The sequence below is a fragment of the Abrus precatorius genome, unplaced genomic scaffold (assembly GCF_003935025.1).
Source record: "Abrus precatorius isolate BTA unplaced genomic scaffold, Abrus_2018 Scaffold9, whole genome shotgun sequence".
In the NCBI taxonomy this organism is placed as follows: Eukaryota; Viridiplantae; Streptophyta; class Magnoliopsida; order Fabales; family Fabaceae; genus Abrus; species Abrus precatorius.
Window position 1 is genome coordinate 11522180 of NW_020874439.1, and position 17241 is coordinate 11539420.

General features: G+C 34.0%; 3 protein-coding genes across 4 annotated transcripts; 2 read left to right on the top strand and 1 right to left on the bottom strand.

Moving 5' to 3' along the window:
• The first annotated feature begins 781 nt into the window (after window positions 1–781).
• Window positions 782–5562, top strand: LOC113849479 (protein mago nashi homolog). The gene is made up of 3 exons (XM_027479415.1): window positions 782–1017; window positions 1402–1578; window positions 4319–5562. The coding sequence occupies exons 1-3, from the start codon at window positions 799–801 to the stop codon at window positions 4376–4378; spliced, it is 456 nt and encodes a 151-aa protein (XP_027335216.1). The 5' UTR covers window positions 782–798; the 3' UTR covers window positions 4379–5562.
• Window positions 5563–5579: 17 nt separating this feature from the next.
• On the bottom strand, window positions 5580–9634 carry LOC113849480. The gene is made up of 5 exons (XM_027479416.1): window positions 9171–9634; window positions 8197–8610; window positions 6624–6716; window positions 6298–6437; window positions 5580–6156 (listed from the first exon to the last, which is right to left on the bottom strand). The coding sequence occupies exons 1-5, from the start codon at window positions 9555–9557 to the stop codon at window positions 5712–5714; spliced, it is 1479 nt and encodes a 492-aa protein (XP_027335217.1). The 5' UTR covers window positions 9558–9634; the 3' UTR covers window positions 5580–5711.
• A 1119-nt stretch (window positions 9635–10753) lies between these two features.
• Window positions 10754–15919, top strand: LOC113849271 (chaperonin 60 subunit alpha 2, chloroplastic). Of its 2 annotated transcripts, XM_027479044.1 has the most exons (9): window positions 10754–10976; window positions 11050–11215; window positions 11289–11410; window positions 11508–11715; window positions 11804–11949; window positions 12066–12372; window positions 12672–12922; window positions 13856–14056; window positions 15191–15919. In XM_027479044.1, the coding sequence occupies exons 1-9, from the start codon at window positions 10920–10922 to the stop codon at window positions 15476–15478; spliced, it is 1746 nt and encodes a 581-aa protein (XP_027334845.1). In that variant the 5' UTR covers window positions 10754–10919; the 3' UTR covers window positions 15479–15919. The 2 variants fall into 2 exon arrangements, with proteins under 2 accessions (XP_027334845.1, XP_027334847.1); XM_027479046.1 differs by lacking the exon at window positions 10754–10976 and having other exon boundaries at window positions 11075–11215; window positions 11289–11390; window positions 15191–15722.
• Window positions 15920–17241: the final 1322 nt, after the last annotated feature.

Sequence of the window (17241 nt, forward strand, 5' to 3'; positions counted from 1 at the left end):
ATTTCATGAAATTGAAAGAGATTTATGACATTTTTAGCAATGAAAAGATTAAAAGATTTTATGATTAGACCTTGCTCAAGAGGCTACTAGCTACCAAGCAGAGAGGACGAAAATGAAATTAAAAGATTCCTATGAGAAAGAAGTGAAGAATTAGGAATATGTTCAACATGGTTGACTGCCTTGGTAGAAGGAACATGGACCCTAGCGATCAAGTTGTTTCTGCCCTCATTATTGATGTTTTTATAATTATTTTTGCTGTATGTTGTATTAATTACATAGTTTTCTTTAAAGATTTGAAGAAAATATTAGAGTTCTTTATAAAAAGAGAAAGAAAATTTTTTAGCTATGTATTATTTGGTCGTATTTATCCTCTATTCATTTAAAATGATATTGTATTTGTTATATTAGCTTTCTAAAATGACACTTAATATGTCATATAAGCATTTTGTTACTGTTTGTTAAAGTATAATTTATAGACTAAAATACTTAATAAAAATAAAAGTACATGATATTTTTAATATTTTAGAGACTAAAATAACTATGCTAAGGATTCAAGGGATTTGTCTTCGAACTTGACACCAAGCTATCAAGGAAAGGATAAGGCTGATTTGACTTGAAAAACTACAGGGTCTACAACAACTAGGCCGGGCCCAAACAAGTCAGAAATACCGTGTCCACTGGACAGAATTTCTTTGCTTTCTCAGATGGGATTGGGCCTTGACAACCCAGCCCAGTGAGGAGCTTCTCTACACTTTGGTAAAATGAGAGTGAACTTGGTATTGTTGTGCGTGGGTAAGAATGGGGAGCGAAGAGGAGAACGGAGAATTCTACCTGAGATACTACGTTGGGCACAAGGGCAAGTTCGGACACGAGTTTTTGGAGTTCGAGTTCAGACCCGATGGCAAGCTCCGTTACGCCAACAACTCCAACTACAAAAACGACACCATCATCCGCAAGGAGGTTTACCTCACTCCTGCCGTTCTTCGCGAGTGCCGTCGTATCATTACCGAAAGCGAGGTACCTAACTCTAACCCTTACCCACTGCACCCCTCTTTCTAGTTCTAGCAATTGTTGATGCGTATAATTTATATGCTTAGGGCTGGTTTTCCAAGGAGATGGGAGAGGAGGCTAATTTATATGTTTTTTTGATAATAAATAAATGAATAATGTATTCAGTTTATACTAATTTGTTATTTTATTTATTTGTATTCTGAAAAATTGACAAATTAAAGTTTATTTATCTGAAATGAAAATTTAACTGTATCCTGTTTAATCATAAAGCGTGAGCTTGAATAGTTCTTTTTTCCGAGTGTTTTTATCCTGTTCTTTGGCGTTTGAGTTATTGGGTTGTTCTGTTGTTTGGTTTATTCTGTGTGCTCCTTATTTGGTGTCTTTGTTCAGATCATGAAGGAAGATGATAACAACTGGCCGGAACCCGATCGAGTTGGACGCCAGGAGTTGGAGATTGTGATGGGGAATGAGCACATCTCTTTCACCACTTCAAAGATTGGATCACTTGTGGATGTTCAGAGCAGTGCAGATCCAGAAGGTCTTCGTATCTTCTACTATCTTGTTCAGGTCAGATGAATGCTTTATGATTTTTTACTAATTTATATTGTGAGTTCTTGGATTTTTTTGTTTTATATATAGACCCTGTTTGAGTGAACTTATGAATAAGTCCTTGTAAGAGAAGAAAGACAATATAAAAAATGAATAAAATTTCTTTTATAAGTTAAAAATAACTTATCTTTTTAAGTTGTAGAGAAGTTAAATGGGAGTAACTTCTAAAAGTTTGAAAAGTATAAGTTAATTTTAAATTATGAATGATTTTTATTAATTTTTTATATTGTTTTTCTTCTCTTACAAGAACTTATCCACATTCTTAACCAAAAAGGGCTATTGTCTGTGTATTGTGCCTTTCCTTCATCATTGATTAAGATAAAGTGAATATGATAGTTATTTTCTTCTGTCCTTTATTCTCTACCTTTCCATCTCTAAGTTTTAGTGTTAAATATTAGACGTAAAAAGCGTCCTCTCATTATAATTAGGTCTAGTTTGGATAAACTGCTCAATAAATACTTACAGGAGTAAAAAATAAAGTAATAAAATGAATAGAACTCCTTTCATAAGTTAAAATCAACTTATATTTTTGTATGTTTTTTAGAAGACCTCTCATTGAACTTCTATAAAATTTGAGGAGATATTATTTTTAACTTATGGGAAAAGTTTTATTCATTTTTTATATTGGTTTTTTTCTCTTATAAGGACTTCTCTAAAAATTTACCCAAACTGGGCCTTAATCTCATATATCATTCAGTGATGAATTATGTTTTGATTCTAAATATGATATACAAGAGAATTCCTACACAGAAGAAAGAACTTGGTCTTCCCAAAGGAATTGAAATTTTAATGTGTTGAATATAATAAATATTCAAACTTGAGCAACAAAGAAGAATACTTCTCATATAATCAATGTTATATTTTGCTACCATTTTCATTAGATTATTTGTAAGATATCTCAAATTCCAATACTGCCTCCGAAAAAGTTGTGATTGATAGAGCTGCAGTGTGTTCTGAACCATTATATTGCATAACAAATTTCTTAATGTGTTGTGGTTCATGTCCTATTTTTGATGCACTGGTTTGTCATTCTAGAATGCTGTTCTTGGGCTTAGCTTGAACATTGATTTGTGCCATAGGATTATCTTTACGTGTAATGGGTTTGGATTTGTTTGCAATCCAAATTGAATCAAATGAAAGGCATTTCTATGGTTCTGTGAATTTACGTTAGAATCTGTTTAGAAGACAAATGTCTTATGGTTATGCAATTTGTAGTACTTTAAGGGGAATTATGTTATGTATTAAATGGACAAAATTAACTTAGAAAAGAACTCTGCCTAGTATGAAATCTAGAATTTCTTTGGTATGAAATTGTGTGGTACTGATAGGAACAGAATGATGTATAAGGGGGTAGTATTATTGATGAATCCAAAGATAGTGAGCCTGAGCTCTTAGTATCTTATAAATGAAAAACCAGGGCCTAGGCTCCTCACCTCAGAGAATTAGTATTCTCTGTCCAACAACAACTTGAAAACAATACCTCTCTCTCTCCTTTCTCTCCCTCCTCCTATTAGCACAATGTATGGCAGAACAAATTGGCCAGCTTAGCAACATGTAACTAACTCTCATCCCCAACACACTTTCTATCTTATGTGTGTACACTTTCCATATTTTGGGCTTCCCATCAATAGAGCCCACCAACTGATATAACTCCTGTTCTAGTTCATGATCCACATTACTCATATTTGGTACTATAGCCTAGTTTGGGTAAACTTCTAGAGAAGTTCTTATAGAAGAAAAAAAATGAATGAATAAAACTTCTTTCATAAGTTATAAACAATTTATGAGAAGTTTACTATTGACTTAGTCAACAATAGTAAGAATTTTTTGCACAATTAGGTAGTGTTAGCAGTAGCCCTCTTATCACCTTAAAGACTTTCGTAGTACAGAAATGCATATCAAATCAAACTAAAGACCTAATAAGAACCAAAACTGGTATCAATTATGCACAAACAAGTGGCTTAAGCCGAACAATAACAAAACAGAAATCGATGTGTATTGAAATGAAATAAAAGGAATTGCAGTGGAAAAGAATTCCAATTGCCACAGAGAAAAGCACCTATAGAGAGCTATGACTCTCTATCCATAACAAACTAAATGATTATTTTACGGAAAGATACCTCCTCTTCCTGAACTCCCCTATTTAACACCCAAAACATGCAAGCATGTAACAACCCACTAACCTCCACCTTCTCTCTGTGCCAACTCATTCCCACATTCCTTTTTGAACCCTTTATAATTTTTTTCTTCCTAATATAGATTATAGACCTTCCACACCTTTGGGCCTGCCTCCTCATTCTGGACTCTTATCAAAAACCACTTAAAAACTGAACAGAAATGCCTTCCTTGATGAGGGTCTGGGAAAGCCAGTAAACGAAGACCGAAAATAAGCAAACCTAATATAAATCAATATTATACTTGGACCTAAAAAACAGTAATATAGTTAATTTGAGAATCTTAGTTTCATAATTCTGTTATCAATTTTAATTCATATTTGAGAATTCCTTTGTTCTTTGCTTTTCATGTTTTAATGATTATATTTCATCATGTTTTAGATTATAATGATTTGTGTGTCCTGTTTGTGATGTTATTAGTTTATTTTACTTGTATTTTTTAGCTATTGGTTTGCTAAATGCTTGATTTACTTTATGTCAACTAATTCCTTTGGTTTATTCTTATTTTTAACTACTGTTTGCAGGATTTGAAGTGCTTTGTCTTCTCTCTAATTTCACTTCACTTCAAGATCAAGCCTATATAAGATGTAGACATTTGCAATGTTGTGTATTCATCCTCTCGTGGAATGTCTACATGTTTAACTAAGTATCCGTTTTTGCTAATGGAGTTGGACATCTGATAGAGTGACATGCATTACACTCGTGAATATGATTTGGTCTGTATTGGTGGTTACATGAATTAGGAAACTTCAGATTTGAGTGAATGACTCTTGTTCCAAAATGTTGGCAGGATTGGTAGTACAAAGGTTGGTTGGATTGGTTTTTATGCAGCGTTTAGTTATTCCCTCTTTTTCCCCTTGCTTCTATGGTGGAGCATCTAAAATGTTACATTGGGAGTTGCTTCTGTGTGTATCAAATGCGTACGTGCAAGAATTTATCAGGATTTCCTTAACCATCCAGAATGCTTGCAGCAAGTACTGATGATATCTTCTATATTTAGCCCATGGTTGCTAATTTAGAGCAATATTCCATTATTTTTCGAATACGCACCTCGTTGGAAAAAAAGAAAAAAGAATAAGCACTTTGTTTCTCCATCGTGGTTTTGCCTTTTTAAGATCAAGTGGTTTACCTTGCACGTCCCATGGTGTAGAAAAGTTGTCACATGTACAAATATAAAAATTTTATTAAAACATTTTTATTTAAATATCTAACTTTTTTTTTTAAATTACTAAATAACAATTTGAAGGGATTATCTCAGTTGGAGAACCCTATCGTATTTCTTAATAGTGTTGTATTATATTGGTTAATTTAGGCACCTCAAATTGATTAGAAATATAAATAAGTGATTAATTCGATTTATTACTGGTTAATTGTGTGCACCTCAAAACAGCTGGAAAAAAAAATATTTTGTCTTGCTAGGACCATTCTTTCCTCTTTTTTGGGTGCATCTGGGCCGGGAACCTGCTTGACCCTTCGTTTCAGGCAAAAAAGTTGCCCAATGCCCACACTTTCTTCCATATGAACATATGCCGACCAGATGTCATTTCAAAGGTCAGCTTGATAGTTATGTTTAAGTCTCACTTGAAAATATAGAAGTACCTTGCACAGACCCCAACCAAGTAATGCTTTTCTAAACCTTTCAGTTTGAGTTTAGGGAGTAGAATTTTGAACTCAATCTAACCCATCTTGCAATTTAGTATCCATATCCGTAGTGCTAAACCTTAACAATGATCAGCGCCCAACCCTATGACCAAATAAATTATAAGCAAAACAGACCAAAATGACAAGTGATAATAAAAATTAACATGATATCCACTCTTGGACATTATTATGCACACACTATGTATAACATTGAATTTTCTTTGTATTTCTCATACTATAACATTAACAACTTTACAAGCCGCTAATCCTCATATTTTATTCAATGGGAAGAGGATTAGACCACCTTCTCTTCACCTCTGATTTCCATCTCACCTCTTTAAGCTTTCCATCCAATCCATAGTCTCTCTCCATCACAAGGTTGATTCCTTCATCAGAGTACCAACCAACTCCAATACAAAGAATGCCCTCCTTGTTAATGTCAACATAGCATGTCACACCCCCAGGAAGCCATAACATGGTCACATCTTGCATGTCCAACCTTTCCTCCTCGCCAAAGTAGTTGGTGTTCTCAGGGAGGTTCCTCTTCTTCAGATTCTCTGTACAAAGGTAGACGTACGGGGTGCCATTGCTTTCTTCTGCCTCATTCTCCTCACCATACACTGGCATAGCACTGACCTCAAACACTTTCCATGACCCTGTCAGCTCCGATGGCTTGGTTCGTTTTCTTTGAGAAAATGGCTTTAAATCAAACTCCAAATCACTGTTTCAAATGCAACATGCATTAGTGAGAAAGGAAAAGAACAGTGTAAGATGTTCTGAAGCTTAATGACAAACTATAAGAACTAAATAAGTGCTTCATAGTCACAAAAAATGGTATGATATGTCAATAAAGCATGAGTACCTTGGATCATCAACACAAGTAGGACTGACCCATACTTCTTCATACACAGCAACTCTCATTATCTGTATGTCTGAACCACAGTTAATGAATTCTATAGTATGGACGACTCGGATCCTTTTGTGGCAGCCTTTCACCAAACACTGAAGAAGGAGGATTTGTGAAACAGAGAAATTATAACTCTTACTGATGAAATATTAGTTGAACATACATCTTTTTGTGTTAATTTCAGGGAGGGAGAGAGGAGCTAGTGGTCTAAAAATAACAAATGCATTTGCGTAAATAATAACCTTAACCATGGGATTCTCTAAGTAGCATGGAAGACTTACTTGTTCAAACTTGAAAGTTGGTGTGATATAGTACTGGGTATCATCATATTCACCCACTGGAATATCTACAGGACCTCTAGAATAAGATCCATCCTGAAATTTGTTGAACCATAATTATTATGAAATACAAAGGGGAGAAAAATAAATGAACTACTAAATACAGCAATATTAAAAGTAAAGCTAATAGAGTAAGTGTTTCATAATGGTGGATGTATATGTTCGCAAGACCAGACCAATTATTGGTCATTTAATATCCTTGAATTTCATTAGAAAGTCGAATGCAACAACACAATGATGTCCACTCCATAGAAGTAACTAACTAGGCAGGCCATTTTATCCAACTATAGCAAATGAGCCAAACGGCCTTTGGATGTGCAAAAAACAGGATTTGCAAGAATTTACTCTGATAACTTTTTCAGTTAGAAAACCAACTCCTACAAAACAGCACATGATGCATTTTCATCAAGGCTAAGGGAACAAGATGGTCAAAGATGAAAATGGTACTCTGCATAGAAACAGACCAAAAGTCCAAAACCTCAGATCAAACTCACAATTGGCCTAACTCACATTATGTCCTCTTCACAGCATTCTAGGATTTCTGTGATAGTTCACTAGCCATGCTCACTAACAATTCAACCAGCTAGCAAAGGGAAATCGTGTAACTTCTTCAAACCATAAAGATTTGTTGACAAAATCATGCTGTCTATTTTTTTCAGTCATACATGATAAGTTATTTTTTTAAACTTAATACATTCTTTTTCTTGTCTGACATGGAGGTCCAACTTCGAGTTTCATCACAATTTACAAGTTCATGTGTGTGACTCTCCTCCCCGTGGAGCTTTCTATAGTTATTCTTATTAGTCAATTAGTTCATTTCATTATTTTCCAAGTGCGGAGGCATTCAAGTCCGAGTAAATCATTCCAACCCTTCTTCCTTATATTATTTGTTTAATTGTTTTACAAGTTATTGTTCCTATCCTTATTCCTACAAGGATTATATAGGAGCTTCTATTAATAAAGAAAATCCTCCTTCAATATCTGAACCAATTTCTATCAGTATGCCACAGATGTGAGTATTTGATCAAACAACAGCATAGATGACTCAACTGAGACTATCTAAAACTCTATTTGTTAACTACACTGCACAAGTTCAGTGAAGCAACTGACAAAAATGTGTACCAAGATAGTTTGTTTGAAAACTCAATGGTTGACCATATTAACATTTGTATGGCCGACCAAGGATTGTATGGTAGAAAACGAAAGAAAATATACACAAGAAGGTAAAAGCCTCACCACTACTAAGTTAGAAAAGAAACAACCTAAAGGACATAACAAATATGTTTTGGCAACAGAAAAAGTATATTTCAATCTATTACAACGTAAAATTTCAGAGGTTTAATTTCACTGAACCAGGAAAAGGTCATCCTTTTATTTCTATGTAGCAGTGGGGAAATAGTGTTCTGTTTTGCAAGGAAACCACATGATAAATACTAAAAAAATATTATAACATATCCTCTTAAACAATAACTCACCTTCCATAAACAAATTTATACTAGCATGAAAAGAATCTTACTTCAAAGTAAACAAGGCCTGGCTCACAGCCCATGACATCTTCTTCCATCACATCACTTCTTTTAAATTCAAAGGATTCAAATGTAGGCAAAACATGATTTGTTACATTTTCACTGGGTTTGTGCTTCACATCCTTGGATACATTGCTGTCTTCAATATGCTGTGGTATTTCACCATACGGATTCAAACTCACCCAGTTAACCTTTCTCTGAATTTGAGATGTATGTTCACCAGTGAGCGATTGTACTGCCTCTATACGGGAAAGAGTATAGCAGTCATATAGGTTTTCATTCTTGCTACCTATATCCATTGGCTCCATTTCAGCAGTGATGGGAGAAAACACAGCACCTACACCCTTCCAAACTCCACTGAGACTGCTGGCAAATGTGTTCCAAACTGGTTTTATCACTGGTTCCTGAAAGAGTACCCACTCGTCAGTATAATGCTCATTGTAATATGAAGTAGGAATGATTTCCATACCATGTTATCATCTTCAATCTAAGTAAGAGCAAATATATGAATACAAAGGAAGAGTAAAGACAATAATCCATACTCCATGAAAACAATCAACAGTTAAGGGGCTATTTGATTTCAGAGAGCGTTTTATATTTTCTTTTTCTTTTTCACTTTTAATCACAAAAATGCCACTTCTAATTTAAAATTATCCACTATTTTAAATTAGTAGACTCACTCAGAACTCAAAGGCACATGCGTAGGGATATGATACCAAGCACTACTCATGTTTATATATATCCACAATTACACACAATTTACTTATTCCTTTCTTTTTTAGTCATTTCATTGTTAACAAATCCCAGCTTTCTCGTACATTCAAAGTCCATTCACCAATTCAAATGCAATTTCAGACCCCCCCCCCCCCCACCACATCAATTCTCTTCCCCAGACAAAACAAAATATGAAAACTTTGCATCAAAAATTTCAAATTTAAAGCGACCCAATTGAGTAAAACTGTACCTGAGTCTGAAGAACAGTTTCAACCTCGACCAACATAGCTCCAGAGACAATGACCCTTCCACCCTTCGGTCTCTTCCTCTTCACCATCCTCCTCCCTCTCTGCTTCCTCCTCTTCTCCTTCTGAGAAGAAGCAACCTTGGCAAGCTCGTTGTCGATGCTCCAAACGTTGTCCTTGTTGCCCTTCACTCTCACACCACTCTTGTTCTTCTTGTGATTGGGTTTGTGGGCCATGGCTACTGTGAACCTTGTGGAACATGGTTTTGGGGAGAAGGAAAGAGATGGAAATGTATTGTGGGTAGAAGAGAGGGTGTGGCTAAAGCCAAGGTGTTGGTGATGGGGGTGGTGTGGGGTGAAGGTTCTGGGGAGGTAGAGGGAAGGAGATTGCATGTTCGTGAGTTTGGATGAACACAAAAACCACTTTTCTTTTGAACTTGGGGAGAACCAGCAACCTAGTATCAGCAGAGCAAATGGAAAAAAAAATGTTTTTTTCTTTTTTAAATTTCTTAAATATATTTGGTGCTATTTTTAATCATAATTGAATTTTATCTCAGTGTATCACTTAAATGAACTATAAATATATATTTGTGATAAAAGTCAAATATAAGCAATAATAATATTTTTAACTTTTTCAAAAATTAATTAATTTTTAAATGCTTACTTAATTTTGGCTTATACATTTTAGTTAAAATATAAATTTAGTCCTTATACTTATCTTTTAATTTTAAATTGATCTTTGCACTTAAAAAATTATAATTAAATTTTAATAAGTGAATAATTTTTTTAATAAGTATTTGATGTCAAAAGTCTCTTTTTATTGTATGTAGATTGTAGAAGGCCTTGTGCATGTTTTACAAGGTTAGAATGTAATGGACATATAATTACTCTAAAAGCTTAAATATGATCACTGTCGATTGTCGAAGCTCACAAACTATTAAAAATGAGAAACACCTATTGGCACCAAATTCATGTTTTAATAATTATTTATTTTTACAATAATTAATAATTATTTTAATTGGTTGATAATTTAAAATTTTTTACATGTACTAAAATTAAACTCATAAAATAAATATAAGATTTTGGCATGTACTAAAATTATTTATTAAGTTACTTAAAAATGTTATATATAACATATAATTCATTATGCATTACCCTCACTACTGATGAAAATTCAGCTAAAAAATTGATTGAATTGCAAAACTATACAGAGGGCAAGAATCATTTCCTATGTGGCAGAGATATTCATGTAATAAAACAACAAGAGACAATCCCATTTCATAAAATCCTATGTGTAGGAATTGTTCAGCTCAGATAGACCAAGCAAAGCCTTAGCAATTGTTTTGCTACTGATAGGAACTGAAATTCATTATGGGAATTATATGAAAAAACAGAGAACCTATATCTGATTACAGTAGAGAAAATGTAAATAAAAGAAAATAGCAAACACAATAAATTTAATTCATTCATACCTTATATATTATATTTTAATAATATTTATTCTATATAAATAATATATTCGATTATATATTGGGCAATTCATCAAACACAATAACTGTTTTAATCATCAAAATTTTCTTAAAATTATTATACCTTCTAAGACCCGAAAATGGAAGCTTCTAGCGGCACTGTTACAAAATAAAAGAGCGGGACAAACAAAACATTTTGGAAACTCTTCATAATCTTCTAATCCCTTAAGGAAACAACGCCAATTCGAAGAAGAAGAAGTGAATAACCGAATAGAAACAACGTCACATGATGTCTCTGTCTCTCTTATTCCCTCCCAATCCAAACCCTTTCTCTTCATTCTCTGTAAGTCTCTTTGCTACGCTCTTTCCCTTCATTTTCACGCTTTTTTCTCACTTACGTGACGATGTTGTTGCAGCATCTTCATTTGAAGAAGCGAGTGGCATTTGGGCTTCGGAGAAAGGCACAGTTTGTGGTGAGTGCCGGTCCTAAGAAGATTTTGTTCGGTAAAGAATGCAGAGAGGCTTTACAAGTTGGAATTGATAAACTCGCCGATGCTGTCTCTCTTACCGTTGGCCCCAAAGGTATATATTTCATTTTTACTCATAATAAATTGTTTGTGTTTGAATTGATTCGATTTTATTCCTAACTGTGCAGGACGTAATGTGATTCTTTCTGAATCTGAAAAACTTAAAGTGATCAATGATGGTGTTACAATTGCTCAGTCCATTGAGCTTCCTGATGCAATTGAGAATGCAGGTGCCATGCTAATTCAAGAGGTTGATCATGGTGGTTAGGGTTGGATGAATTTTGAAACAAAATTAGCCTCAAATGTGTTTGTACACTTATTTTTAACTTTATTTTTTCTGCTTCTAGGTTGCAAGTAAAATGAATGACTTGGCTGGTGATGGTACTAGCACAGCAATTATTTTGGCTCGAGCCATGATTAAATCTGGACTATTAGCAGTTGCTTTTGGGGCTAATCCTATTTCTTTGAAGAAGGGAATGGATAAGACTGTGAAGAATTTGGTCGAGTTCTTGAAGAAGAGAAGTGTTCCAGTTGAAGGAAGGGATCATATTAAAGGTCTTTGCTTCTGCTTGTTTGAATTTTGGCAAAGTAAGGGGTTTTGTTCACAAGAAAGTATTGAAGGTGTTTCTTTCTCCTTTTGCAGCTGTAGCCTCAATTTCTGCTGGAAATGATGAATATGTTGGTAACTTGATTGCTGAAGCTATGGAGAAGATTGGTTCTGATGGGGTGATCTCTATTGAGTCTTCCCCTACGTCTGAAACCTCTGTGATAATTGAAGAAGGGATGAAGGTATTGATAATAATAATAATAATAATACTCAATAAGCAGCAGCAGTTCTTCTTGCACAGATCTGAATAATCCTTGATGTGTTGCCTTATTATAGTTGTTTGTTTCTTTTTGTACAGATTGACAAGGGTTACATGTCTCCTCACTTCATTACAAACCAGGAGAAGTCCATTGTAGAGTTTGACTGGGCTAAAGTTTTGGTAACTGATCAAAAGATTTCGAATGTCAAAGAAATAGTTCCTTTGCTGGAAAAGGCTATGCAGTTGAGTGCCCCACTCTTAATTATTGCAGAGGATATCACTGGACAGGTGTTGGAAACATTAGTAGTGAACAAAATGAAAGGATTACTAAGAGTTGCAGTTGTAAAATGTCCTGGATTTGGAGGTGCAAAGAAAGCTTTGTTACAAGATATTGCACTTATGACGGGTGAGTTCCTGCAGTCTTTGATGAGCTTGGTTGATATTTCTGCCAACTTCCTCTATATTAGGGTTATGCTCCCTATTTTGGAATTCTTTCATGAAGCCTATGAGGTTATGTGTCCAGTAGTTGAGTATGTTCTATGGGGTGCTGTTAAATTACGGAGTTTTTTTTATACATTTGACAGTATCTGTATGAGAATAGGTTTTTTATTGACAATATGTATTTTTGTTAAACGGTTCTCATCTATTGGCAAGAGTCTTATGCAAGGTGCTGACTTGTTTGACCTCTTAACATTAACTCCACAGGTGCTGACTTTTTTTCTGGAGACCTGGGTCTTACACTTGAAGGTGCAACATCAGACCAGCTTGGCACTGCACTGAAAGTGACAATAACCAGTAATGCAACAACTATAATTGCAGATCCTAGCACTAAGGCTGAAATTCAGGCTAGAATTTCACAGATTAAGAAGGATATAATTGAAACAGATAACGCATACCTGTCGAGAAAGCTCTCAGAGAGAATTGCAAAACTCACTGGTGGTGTAGCTGTTATAAAGGTACCGAATTCACTAATCTCTGTATCCTGCACACCTCAGCTCTTTACTTTGCTAAGGTTGCTTTAGTATTTCTTACTGTATTCAAAATCAATTGTCATTAATTACCCTTAGATTTTATGTATTATTGGATCATAGTGTTTTTCAACATCTAATTCAATGGTAGTAGTTATGTGATGTATTTATCAAGAACTTGTGCCATTGCCAGTCAAATGACTCAAATCCGAATTGTGGCCATTCTATTTTTTCCTATCCTTTGTTGTAGGGTTCTGAATTCTATGAGATTGGATCTTTTAAAAGCACAAAGATAATATAAATCTAGATTTGGTGCCACATAGATAACATTCTTCTTTTTGTCAGCACTATTTTTTTTTTTCGGAGGGCAAGCCTTGGCATAACAGTAAGGTTGTTGCCTTATGACTTGAGGTCATGGCCGCCTCACAGGTTCAATTCTGGAAACAGCCTCTCCGGTTGTGGGTACGAGATTGTGTACATTAAGTCTCCTAGACCTCACTAGGTGGGAGTGGGAGCCTTGTGCACTAGGTTGTGGTTGTCCTTATATTCGTAATTTTTTAGTGTGAGGATTTTAGAAAATAAAGTATGCTAGTAAAAATAGAGTTTGAATTGATTTATTTATTTCTTAATTATAGGGCTTTGTTCACCATTTTTCTGGATTCTATGGAAGAAGTGTTGCTTGGATATTTATCCATTGATCCTTGTATAAAGTATAGGTTATGCATGGGACCAAGTATGCCATTGTGCTAAACTGCAAGAGTCTTACTGACTTTCTTTTGTTTTCCATATTCACAATTCCTGATTTTAATTTTTTGTACCGAAACAAACACCTGTCATCTTAAATTTTGCTCACAAAATGTTACTTTAACATTATTTTCATGCTCAAGTGTTTAGTACATAATGCAATAACCAATTGCATAGGTAGGCGCACATACTGAGCTAGAACTTGAAGATAGAAAACTTAGAATTGAGGATGCCAAGAATGCAACATTTGCTGCCATAAGTGAGGGAATTGTTCCTGGAGGAGGTGCCACGTATGTCCACCTGTTGGACTTGATACCTCCAATAAGGAACTCCATGGAAGACCTAGATGAGCAAATTGGTGCTGATATTGTAGCAAAGGTATGGTTACACTTTTTAGTCTACTAGTTCTCTATCTTACCTCCATATGTATCTTCTTTTATGGAATTTACATATGGTGAATGTTCTAATATTACTTCCATGTAATATATTTCTCTTTCTCTGCATGAAAAAGAAAATTTTGAAGTACAAGAGTTTTGACCATTGTTTCCAAATTTTCTCATCTCCCCCATGAACCCCAAATTGGGGCATGCACATCAATTTTTGGTATTTTTTTCGTGATAATTTGATGCCATTAATGATTTGGGACATAGCAATTGACGTTGGGGAAGCAAAAACAGTGAAGCACCATGTTACCTCAAGGGTCTTGATATTCCAGCTCTTTGTTGCCTCAAGAAATGCTTTCAACATGACGTTGTGACTCTGGCAGTAAGAAGGGGGTGCATGACTACAGGTTGCAGTCATGGAATGGTCTGTTCTATCTTTCCTCTATTGACATAGAAACCACCATGGACTACTCCCACAGACCAATAGCAACCACTGGCCTTTTCAGATTATGTTGCCTAGCCTCTATGACTTTTCTTGACACCATGCTCTCATCCGAAGATCGTCGGTCAACTCTACTTAATTAGTTTTTAGGTGCCCAATTAGGTTTATGGATTTTGTATGTCGGTCTGAATTGGGCTTATTTAAGCTAGACTAGTTTAGCACAAGTTTTGAAATGTATAGGCCTCTTGCATTTCATGTTAAGCTAGGTAATTAATAAAAAAATATTAATATAGCGAACCCAAATAGTGTACAGCAAACTTAAATAGCGTACCAATTAGGTATACCCTTCGCGTACCATATATTTTATATAGTAAGGACATCCTTTATCCAAAAGTGTTTGCAGAGGTGCCACTTCTATCCCCTGGAGATTGAGGGGTGTGTCAAGCTCCTGTGCATCTTTACATTGGGTTCGTCATGTAGCATTACCCTCTATAATTTGTTTAGCTTAGTAGTTATCATTTGTTTATTAGTTTCCGGTGAAAATGTTGAAATATTTTCTACTATTTTTTCCTCTGCACTTTCTTGTAGGATAGGATTGAGACTAGTTTTGTGGAAGGTAACATTCCTTATGAACTTGTCTTGAATGCTTTTACACATTTGTGAGTGGTTGTGCTCGTATCATTTCAGGCACTCCTTGAACCTGCAAAATCAATTGCAACTAATGCGGGAATTGATGGAGACATTGTTGTCCAGAAGACTAGACAATATGATTGGCGAACTGGATATAATGCAATGAGTGGCATATATGAAGATCTTTTGAATGCTGGAGTAGCAGATCCATGTCGAGTTGCAAGATGTGCCCTTCAAAGTGCAGTTTCTGTTGCTGGTGTGGTTCTAACTACTGAAGCTATATTGGTGGATAAAATAAAGAAACCCGAGCCACCTGTGCCCTTGGTCCCTGGCATAACTCCCTAAGATGCAGAAAACAATTCAAATTTTGAGAGCACATTTTAAGTCTTAATTGGATGAATCAAAGCTTGTGAATGTCACTTGGGTTGGCTAATACTCTGGCAGCAATAAAAATGCTCGTTTCAAGAATGGGAAGGTCAGAGGTTACTGCTTCTTACTCTTATGAATTGATGAAACCCATGTGTCATGAAGCGATTGAAACAATTAGACAAATGAAGTTCAAATGCATTCCACAGGTATTGATTAGTGTTAGGCTTATTTCTCCATTTTGTCGATTCCTTTTATAGCAACACCATAGTTGGATAATAGTTTTGTTCAAAAAAACCTGTAATATCATATTCTCTAAAGATTGTTGATAACTCGAATTTGGATGAAAGTAGTGACCTCGTGTCATGAGATCTGCTTATGCAGTTACTTTGTTCTCTTCATAAACTATATGCTTCAAAGTAAGGAAACAAGTGTTAACTTCAGTTATCTTGTCTCTAAAAAGAAAAGCAACTTTTTACATAAAAGAAAAAGTTCATACTAAATTAGATTGATTAGATTTCCTCCATATATCGAACAAATATTTCTCAATTGAATAAAAACTAAAATAATTTAATGATTTATATATATACACACACGATATAAATTTTCTATTTAATATTTGTATATATTCATAAAATTAAATTATATGTTAGTTCTTATGTTTTTGTGAGAATTTGATTTTGGTCTCTACTAAGATTTTTCTTTTAAGTTTTATTCCTAGTTTTTCTAATTCAACACTTTTAGTAATAGTGATCAATTTCAATAATTAGGAGGTTATTACATGGCAAGTTTTTGTGTCACGTATCAAATTTTTGTTGTGTCATGTCATCATATAGAAAGTATTAAATTTAGAAAAATTTAAAACTAAAATTAAAATCTCAAACATATAGAGACTAAAAGATATATTTAAATCTAAATTCTATAGTTAATTTTTTCATCAACCAAATTATATTATTAATTCCACTTGCATTTGGTCTGATGGAGATGGGGCCAGGGCTACTGAGGGCAACAATGGCTGCCAGGCATTAGCGAACTCAGATAAATGTGGTCGTGGGTTAACAGCAAGGTTGTGTATAGAATAGGGAAAATAGTGATGCTACTATGCAAAATAGTTAGATAATTTTAAAAAAACTAATTAACAAGAGATCTCTTTTTAAAAGATAAATTATCTATTTTATATAAAAAATAGTTGTAATAATTTAAAGATTATATGTTTTTTAAACGATCGCCTCTAATTGTTATCCATCAACTAATAATTTGAAATTTTAAAACGTTTTTATAAAAATATTAATCATTAATATTTTTTAATTTAATATAAAAAAGTTATTTTATATTTTAACCGTATATATGAATATAAATTGAAGCTTCTAAAAGGAAGGAATCTAGAACATGAGCAAAATAAGTGGGGAATAAGTGAGTATGCTTTTTTAAACTATTAGATGTATTTTAAAAAATATAAAAATTTAACATCTAACTTAATAATACTGGTTTTTATACGTTTATTATTTAATCCTTTTGTAAAAATTGATAAAATTATTTTTTGGACTTTCAAAATCTATTATTTTTTTCAAGTTGCATCACTTGTATGTATTTTATATCTAGGTGATGATTTTAAGAAAGTATGCTTTCATATGCATTGATTTAATTTCAATTTATAATGAAAATAACTTTTGAATTAATAGAATGTTAAATGTTATTTTAAATTTTAAGATTCTATATAAATTTTATATATAAAGTTAATG

Excerpts from the sequence above, each read along its gene's own strand:
- LOC113849271 (XM_027479044.1), top strand. The coding sequence starts at position 10,920 with ATGATGTCTCTGTCTCTCTTATTCCCTCCCAATCCAAACCCTTTCTCT. Across the intron at positions 11,716-11,803 it reads AGGAAGGGATCATATTAAAG|CTGTAGCCTCAATTTCTGCT; the intron begins GTCTTTGCTTCT and ends CTCCTTTTGCAG. Across the intron at positions 12,923-13,855 it reads GTGGTGTAGCTGTTATAAAG|GTAGGCGCACATACTGAGCT; the intron begins GTACCGAATTCA and ends CCAATTGCATAG.
- LOC113849480 (XM_027479416.1), bottom strand. The coding sequence starts at position 9,557 with ATGCAATCTCCTTCCCTCTACCTCCCCAGAACCTTCACCCCACACCAC. Across the intron at positions 6,717-8,196 it reads CAGGCCTTGTTTACTTTGAA|GATGGATCTTATTCTAGAGG; the intron begins GTAAGATTCTTT and ends AACAAATTTCAG. Across the intron at positions 6,157-6,297 it reads ACTTGTGTTGATGATCCAAG|TGATTTGGAGTTTGATTTAA; the intron begins GTACTCATGCTT and ends CATTTGAAACAG.
- LOC113849479 (XM_027479415.1), top strand. The coding sequence starts at position 799 with ATGGGGAGCGAAGAGGAGAACGGAGAATTCTACCTGAGATACTACGTT. Across the intron at positions 1,018-1,401 it reads GTATCATTACCGAAAGCGAG|ATCATGAAGGAAGATGATAA; the intron begins GTACCTAACTCT and ends GTCTTTGTTCAG. Across the intron at positions 1,579-4,318 it reads TCTTCTACTATCTTGTTCAG|GATTTGAAGTGCTTTGTCTT; the intron begins GTCAGATGAATG and ends TACTGTTTGCAG.